The 8,473-nt window shown below is 45.7% G+C and overlaps 1 protein-coding gene across 6 annotated transcripts in view; it reads left to right on the top strand.

Moving 5' to 3' along the window:
* The first annotated feature begins 331 nt into the window (after window positions 1–331).
* LOC122697381 (butyrophilin subfamily 2 member A1-like) overlaps window positions 332–8,473 on the top strand; it is a 10,589-nt gene continuing 2,447 nt past the window's right edge. The window contains exons 1-7 of one of the 6 annotated variants that reach the window (XM_043908187.1): window positions 332–559; window positions 1,022–1,149; window positions 1,933–2,280; window positions 5,241–5,522; window positions 7,050–7,271; window positions 7,668–7,688; window positions 7,788–7,814. In XM_043908187.1, the coding sequence (XP_043764122.1) occupies window positions 1,059–1,149; window positions 1,933–2,280; window positions 5,241–5,522; window positions 7,050–7,271; window positions 7,668–7,688; window positions 7,788–7,814 (991 nt within the window). In that variant the 5' untranslated portion in view covers window positions 332–559; window positions 1,022–1,058. Of the gene's footprint in view, window positions 560–700; window positions 1,150–1,932; window positions 2,281–5,240; window positions 5,523–7,049; window positions 7,272–7,667; window positions 7,689–7,787; window positions 7,815–8,473 lie in introns of those variants that run through there. The other 5 variants (XM_043908186.1, XM_043908184.1, XM_043908183.1 and 2 more) reach the window with 5 other exon arrangements.

Genomic DNA, 8,473 nt, shown 5'->3' with positions numbered 1-8,473 from the left:
ATCCATCCAGCACCAAGAAACATGTGAAACTGAGATGTGTTATGCTGACATCATCACCCGCGCCCACCCCAACCACTGAACAGACACACACATAAATGCGGAGGCCTCTCCTGGTGATTACAAGCAACGCCAAAATCCTTGGGGAAATCTCAAGGCTCCAAAAGAAAAAGGAAAGTATCACGCTTCTGAAAAAAAGAAAAAGAAATTATTAAAAGGCTCTGCACAGCTCTAAGATTTCAATTCCTAAACTGTTTCTGTGTGTTCTGCCCAGTAACTGGTGAGAAAGCAAGCTCAGGGATGCCATTGGCTGGCTGACCCACAGTCGGCTCTGAATCATTCACTGTAAATCTTGTGACTTTGTGATCACCAGGTGGACCGGGACCCGGGGCCCGCAAGCCCCACGCCGCCACTAACAGGAGGCGAAGAAAAGTTTTTTTTTCCGCCTTCCGGAGGGTGGTGAATGTACCCATGGGCGGGTTTAGGGGAAAGAGGGACAGCCAGAAGATCATTATTTGAGCGGAGGGAGGAGAAAAGAAAACGCAGAAGTTAATTCTAAAAGGTAAGAAGGGGAGGGGATGCGCGACCGCTAGGGGTGGGGCAGAGGTTGGGAGGCGGTAGATGGAAGGAACAAAACCCAATAAGGGGAAAGGCGGGGACCCCGGGAGGGGAGGCTTCCGGGGGCGAGGGTGGGCTTATCTTGGCGTGTAGCCTGAATCGCTGGGAGGAAAAAAGGGAGGGAGGGTTTGAAAGAGTATCAAGTGACGTCTGAAGAAACTCAACTCTGGCTGGAAAAGTGAGCCGAGGAGACGGGAAAACTGCCTTCCAGATCGCTGTATTGTTGACATTCCATGCAGTGTTTAAAGGATCAATCTATCGGAAAATACCTGAACCGGGAGTCGAAGGGGGCGGCCCAAGACAGAAGCTGGGGCGCTGATGATACCAACACGGGTTACAGGAAAGTATGACCTAGATCAGAACTATGGTGCCAAGTCTCCTTGGCTGATTCTCCACATCTCTCTAGATTTCCCGTCGCTGCCTCTCCGGGTGACTCCTCTTGGATGCTTATGGAGCCAGTTGCGTCTCTGTATTTTTCCCTGCCAGGCTTCCTTCTCTTCTTCCACCTCCTCAGCTCCTTTGCACCGGTCTCAGGTAGGAGTGTACGCCACTAACTCCTATCAACTTCTCAGAAAGGAAAATCAACACTTAAGTCTGCAAAGGGTAAAGAAGGGTTGCAGTTGTGCTCACTCACCCTTTCATTCTGCACACAGTCATCAAATGGATCACAGTCATCAGATGGATCCCAGCACACTCCAGTAGCAATCCAGTGAGAGCCAGAAAGGCAAGCTGCATATGTAACTTAAAAATCCTTAGTAGCTACATTTTTAAAAGGAAAAGGAAACCAACCGATGAAACAAACTTTCATAAAATATTTTAACTCCAAATAACCAAAGTATTATTATTTAAAATTTTAATTAATGTAAAATATGAACAATGAGATGTTTGACTTTTGTATTTGAAATTTTCAAAATTGTGTGTATTTTACATTACAGCACATGCCAATTGGGACTAGCTAGTGGCAATCACACTGGACAGCTAGAGTTGATATCCTATACTGCAGGCATTGTGCTGCTTTGGGAAACAAGAAAACCTCTGTGAGCTCAGGGTTCATGAGGGGTGATCAGGGTAGGCTTCTCAATGTGTTGTTCATGAAGCATTAGTACCCCCGATAGACACCCCTACTAGGAGTTGTTTTTTTTTTTTTTTTTTTTAACTACTGACCAGCCACATCCCTTGGCCCCCAGAATCCTCAATCCAGGAAGCCCCTGTGGCCTTAGGGAGAACATGTCTGTCCCCTGGAACACCCAGTTCCTTTCCTATCTCAGAGAGTTGATGGCTGGTGCCCTTGTCTGATTCTACTGCGTTGTGTAACAGTCCAGTTTACTGTCCTGGGACCAGCTGATCCAATCCTGACCATGGTGGGAGAAGACGCCACGTTACGCTGCCACCTGTCACCTGAGAAAAACGCTGAGGACATGGAGGTGCGGTGGTTCCGGACACAGTTTTCCCCTGCGGTGTTCGTGTACAAGGGCAGGCGGGAGAGAACAGAGGAGCAGATGGAGGAATACCGGGGAAGAACAACTTTTGTGAGCGAAGCTATCAGCAAGGGGAGCGTGGGGCTGATCATACACAACGTCACCGCCCACGAAAATGGGATCTACCGCTGTTATTTCCAAGAAGGCAGATCTTACGACGAGGCCATCGTGCTCCTGACAGTGGCAGGTGCGTGCTTTCGTTTCGTGAGGCTGCTTTTCCACAGCCTGGCTCTTCGGGAAAGTTTTTCTCCTCACTCCAGGCCCCCTGCAGTTCAGGGGATTTGGGGCCTAGAATTCCCTGTAAACAGAGAGGGTGGCTTTTCCCTCCTCAAGGACTCACTGAATGGGTTTGCTCTGCTACTGTGGGTGTCGGCTCTTGAGACACACACAGCTGTCATCTTGAGCAGGGGCGAATGATTAATCCCTACAGATTATCCTTATGCCTACTTCTGAGAAATCTCTAAGCATATTTCTCAGTAACATGTTTTAGAATTGGACATTTTTATTGTTAAATAGAATTTGTTGTTTAGTCCGTGTGTTGTGTCCAACTCCTTGTGACCCCATGAACTATGGCCCGCCAGGCTTCTCTGTCCATGGGATTTCCAAGGCAAGAATACTGGAGTGCGTTGCCATTTCCTTCTCCAGGGGACCTTCCCAACCCAGGGATCAGACCTGCATCTCCTGAATTGCAGGTAGATTCTTTATCACTGAACCACTTTGGGAAGGCCCATTAAACAGAGTACTCATGCAGAAAAGCTCGTAGAACTTTAACGTACAGATTACTGAATCTTTATGAGCTACAACCACTCCTCATATCAACAAGTAAGATACTGCCTTCTACTGACTGTGTCAGTTTGCTAGGGCTGCCGTGACGAAAGGCCACGTACTGGGTGGCTTAAATAACAAAAATGTGTTTTCTCGCAGTTCTGGAGGTTGTTAAGTCCAAGATCAAGCTGTCAACAGGTTTGGTTTCTCCTGCAGCCTCTGTCCTTGGCCTGCAGGTGGCTACCTTCTTGCTGGGTCCTCACCTGGTCTTCTGGGTCCTAATGTGGCCTTTGCTCTATGGGAGTGCATTTCTTGTAACCCTGTGTGTCCTAATCTCTTTTTATAAGGACACCAGCAGATTGGATCAGGACCCACCCTAACAGCCTCATATTGATTTAATTACCTCTTTAAAAGCCCTGTCTCCAAATACAGTCATCTTCTATGGGACTGGAGGTTAGGGATTCAGCATAAAAATTTTGTAGGGACACAGTTCAATCCATAATGTGCCACTTTTCAAAATCCCCAGCTGAGACAGGTTCCTAGGAGTAAAAGTGCTGTATAATGAGAAATATTTATCTTCATCCTTAATAGATACTACGCATTTGTTTTGCAAAGTGTTTGTACCAGTATACACTCTCACCGATCATATAGGATGCTCCTCACTTTTTTCATTAAGTCCAAAGAGAAGTTTTTCACATGTGACTTCAATCTATTTTTTCTTTCTGGTAAATTATTTTCTATGACTGTGAGGATCAAACACCATTCTTGACACTTTTCACTTCCTCTCCCTTCCCTGCATTTTGCCTTGGGACATATCACCATCTTACATAGTATGCATTTTACTTATTTATCCAGATTATTATGTCTCTTCCACTAAAATGTAGTTTTCATAAAGGGTTGTTCTCTTTTTTGTTCTTGCTGTATCCACATCTTTAGAACTGAACCTGGAGCTTAACAGATGCTCAGTAAATATTATTGAAGGAATAAATGAATCTACTCCATAAAGCTGTAAGTGGTCATCACATCATACCTGAGCTATCTCTATTCTAAGCCTGAGATCTATTTTATTTTTCACCTTTCCCCATGAGCCTCTTACCAGTCCATGCTTTTAATCATCTTTGACATATGCTTTAGTCAGGATCATTGAGCTTATGCTCTGGTCCAAGCAGCCCTCAAATCTTAGTAGGTTAAATCAACAAAAATCCTTATTTCTGACACATGAAGTATATCCTTCATGCGTCTGGTGGGGCTCTACTTCATACAGACCTGCCTGGAACTTTATGGTTCACCTTGGCAGAGGGAAAGAGAGCTTGGCAAATTACGGTAAACATGACCCTGGCCTGGCCTACCCTGCTCTCAGTTGAGTCATTGTACAATTTTTTGTTTGTTTTACTGTTTTTTGGGTTTGGTTAATTGGCTGGCTGGTTTTGTCCTTAGATCTGTTGTCTCATACTTGCCCTTACTGAAACCTCCTGAAACGTTTCGTAGAATTTCTTCCCAAGTTGCTGAATTCTTTTGAATCTTATCCCACTTCAGAGTTTCTGTGCCAGCCTTTCATTCTGCAACTAGTTGTTTTTTTTTTATTTTCCATCTTGAAAAGATCAAATTGAGGAAGAATCAGTAAGACTTAAGTGAGGTTTAAGTTTGTCTTTTGTATAATTTGTGGAAGGTAAATATCTCTGAATTGGGGCATAAGGCCTGGCTTTGCACGCTAGCTCTGTCAATTCTCCTAAAAACCAACACCTCCTTGTGATTATCAGATAGCTGTGGCAATATGAAGCCCTAAACCAGGAGAAGAGAGACAGTGCCTTGAAGTCAAAAAGTTTCTTAAAATTCTGCCAGCCTGGCAGGTTTCTGTCCTTATTATATTGAGCTAAAACTTCAAAAAGCCAGAGCTGCTGAGGAGTCCTCTCAGGGCAGAAAGTAAAAGCCTAGACCTGTTTGTTTCTGATCAGAGTGGACATACCCACCCAGAAGTGAGAAAATTAAAATCTCTAGCTGAATGAATCAGTCAACATTTATTAGGAGGCAGATAGATGCTTGCTCATGTGATGGAGTCCGTAGAGAGAGCCCAAAGAAGAGTGCAATGTAAGCATTTCCCCTCTTAGAGATCTCACAATTTTTTTTGCACATGTTCACCTCCTGGTGTTCAAAATCAAGGTTTTCTTCCTTCCTTTTTTGCTTACTGTCTTCTTCCTTCCTTCTTTCATCCTTCCCTCTTTCTCCCTTCATAGAAGAGAGTGCATGGAATGTGCCTAATCGTTTTTTTCTGGACACCAGCCTCTCGCTTTCTCACCTCTTCATCATTAAGAGGTGCTCTCCTAAGACACTTTGGCTAAGACAGCATTACCTCTTTCACTGAGCCCTGGTCTCTCTCCCCAGGCCTGGGCTCGAAACCTGTTATTGAAATGAAGGGCCACGAGGATGGAGGCATCCGGCTGGAATGTACATCTGCAGGGTGGTACCCAAAGCCCCATGCTGTGTGGAGGGACCCTCATGGTGAGACCATGCCCCCCCTGGAAGAGGCTTACACTGTGAGTGCAGATGGGCTTTTCCTGGTCACCATGGCTGTGATCATCAGGGACCATTCAGTGAGGAACATGTCCTGCTCTGTCAACAACACCCTGCTCAACCAGGAGAAGGAAACTGTAATTTTCATTCCAGGTTAGTTCCCTGCTCTCTAGAGGCTCATTTCTTTCTTTCTTTCTTTTTTTTTTCCCCTGGAGGCTCATTTCATCGAGGCAGGATGCTCAGCAGACAGATTGGAGCCCAGCAGGGGATGGGGAGGTAGGGCCATGGGGTAGCAGGATCCTGAGCCTTGAAGAGCTGGAAGCTACAGCTGAACTGAGGCCCCTCCTTGTCATAAGAGGAAAATCAAGTCGTCTCAAAACACAGGGGTAGGAAGCCTCCTTAAGGATAAATCTGATAGTTGTTTGATTTTTTTCTTTTTTTCTCCTCTTTCATGGTCCTTATCCTGAAGCAATTTCCAAACATTTAGAACAGTTCTAAAACAATGGACGATGGTGTGGGTGGGTGGTGTCTGCTGAAGCCCTCCCTGCCTCCCCATGAGATTTCCCAAGGGACAGTGCTGAAGAAAGTCTGTCTATAGACTTTCATAAATGCATTAAAGAAGTACTAAACAAGTATCTCCTATGTTCAAGGTACTGTTCTCGAAATCGAAAATAAATCAGTGAACAACATACAAGAAGATGCCTGCCCTCATGGGTCTCACATTCTAGAACACCAGAGGACAATAAGTGAAATCATTAATTAAAACAAGGAGTGAAGTAATTAAACTGTGGACTGTATCAGATAGTGATAAGCATTGTAGAAAAATATTAGGGAGTAAGGTGATAGGGAGTGTTAGGGATGTGCGTGCATGTGTGGTCAGTCGCTTCACTTATCTCCGACTCTGTCACCCTGTGGACTTTAGCCTATAAGGCATTGTAATTGTAAATGGAATGATCTGGGAAGGCTTCAGGGGAAAGGTGGCCATTGAGGAAGTGAGGAGTGAGCCATGCGCAGATGTTTGAGGACTGAACAAGCCAGGTGGCAGGAACAACATAGACAAAGGGCTGAGGCAGGAGCTTATCTGACAGTTTGCAAAGACCCCCTAAGACACAGATATGATTGGAATGAATTGGGCCAGGGAGAATTGGAGGAGATGAATCCAGAGAGGCCATGGATCTGGATCATATGGCGCAGTGTAGGCCACAAGTGAACTTTGGCTTTTAGTCTCAATGAGATAGGAAACATTGCAAGGTTTTGAACAAAGAAATAACGTGATCTCACTTAGGCTGCTGTGCTGAGGACAGATAGCAGAAGGGCAGAAGGTATGGACAGAAACAGGGAGGAGGGTACTGTAATGTTCCAGGCAAGAAGAGATGGTGACTTAGATCACATGGTGGCTGTGCTGATTCTATATGGCTGGTTAGCTTTTAGTCAGCCTGGTCCCACCCATGGTGATTCAAGGTGTTACTTGCTTTTTTGTCTGCTGAGCCCCCAATCCTGGCAATCACTGTGGGGTGAGCCAGTGCAGAGTCGAAGTTTCTTTCCCTCCTTGGGGTTTCTCAGAGAGAAGCTGGTGGAGCAGGGACCTGAGAGAGCTCTTCAGATCTGTGCCGAGGGGCTCTCATTCTGGAGCTCCTTTTTCTCAAAATCCTAAATAGAATTTTGGGGGTCCCTTTTCAGAATCCTTTATTCCCAGAACATCTCCCTGGATGGTGGCCCTGGCTGTCATCCTGCCCTCTCTGCTTCTCCTCATTGCTGGGAGCGTCTATCTCATCAAGAAACTCCAGCTGGAAAAAAAGATTCTGTCCATGCAAAAAGAGGCTGAAAATGAAGAGAAAGAAATTGCACATAAGGAACTGAAGAAAGAACGTGAGGAAAAAGAGAAAGAACTCCAAACAAAAGGTAAAAGAGTAGGAGGACAGTTCACTGTCATAAAGGACACAACTCGGACAGCTAAAAGCCTGGGAAACAGAGAGGGCATGAATAAAAGCAGCAGCAAGGGCTTAGAACTCTCACATCCTAGTAATGAATCCCTCAGACCTGACTTTCTTCCACTCTGCAAATGCTGCATCCATTCACCTGCCCTATGTTGTTGAACAAAAGCAAATCTAAATAAGTACTGATAGTATCTAGCCACCTGATCATATATCATTTCTGGTATCTTGACAGTTCCCTAGGCAGTGGGGGAGGAGGATGGTGGTATTCATAGAAAAGATCAACTTTTCATTATTTAAGACAATCTCAGATTTTCTTAGTTCTTCTCTTAAAGACATTCATTTGTTTCTATTTCTTTTTCAGAGCAACTTCAAGAAGAATTGCGTAAGTTTAGCATTTCCTGAACTCCTCCCTGAATGATTTGAATTCTGCTCGGTTAGCCATTATCTCATGAAGTTCGTCTCTCTGCCTGTCCCATTGCAGGATGGAGAAGAAGCCTCTTACATGCGGGTGAGCGCCTCTAACATTCCCTGAGATCCTGAGCTTTCTCCCCACCAGGCAGCCAACAGGATACATTAGAGGAGCAAGGGGGCCCAAGCCTGGCTGGGGAAGCGGGTGCCTGGGATCAGTGCATTAGCAGGATCCCACCCAGTGCTGGATTCTATCTCTGCTGTCAGGGATACTCCATAGGTCTTAACCAATTCTATAGTTTACTCCTGACCATCCTATCCTTTTTAGAATAATTTCATCCATGATCCGGAGAAGGCAATGGCACCCCACTCCAGTACTCTTTCCTGGAAAATCCCGTGGATGGAGGAGCCTGGTAGGCTGCAGTCCATGGGGTCGCTACGAGTTGGACACGACTGAGCGAGGTCACTTTCACTTTTCACTTTCATGCATTGGAGAAGGAAATGGCAACCCACTCCAGTGTTCTTTCCTGGAGAATCCCAGGGACAGGGGAGCCTGGTGGGCTGCTGTCTATGGGATTGCACAGAGTCAGACACGACTGAAGCGACTTAGCCGCAGCAGCAGCATCCATGATCACCAAAGGTCTACCATACACAGTGAGTGAGGGAAGTCGCTCAGTCGTAATCCGACTCTGCGATCCCTTGGGCATAGCCCGCCAGGCTCCTCTGTCCGTGGAATTTTCTAGGCAAGAATACTGGAGT

This window comes from Cervus elaphus, chromosome 7 (genome assembly GCF_910594005.1).
Source record: "Cervus elaphus chromosome 7, mCerEla1.1, whole genome shotgun sequence".
NCBI classification, from domain to species: domain Eukaryota; kingdom Metazoa; phylum Chordata; class Mammalia; order Artiodactyla; family Cervidae; genus Cervus; species Cervus elaphus.
The sequence above is the reverse complement of the archived record's forward strand: the minus strand, read 5'-3'. Positions and strand labels throughout refer to the sequence as shown.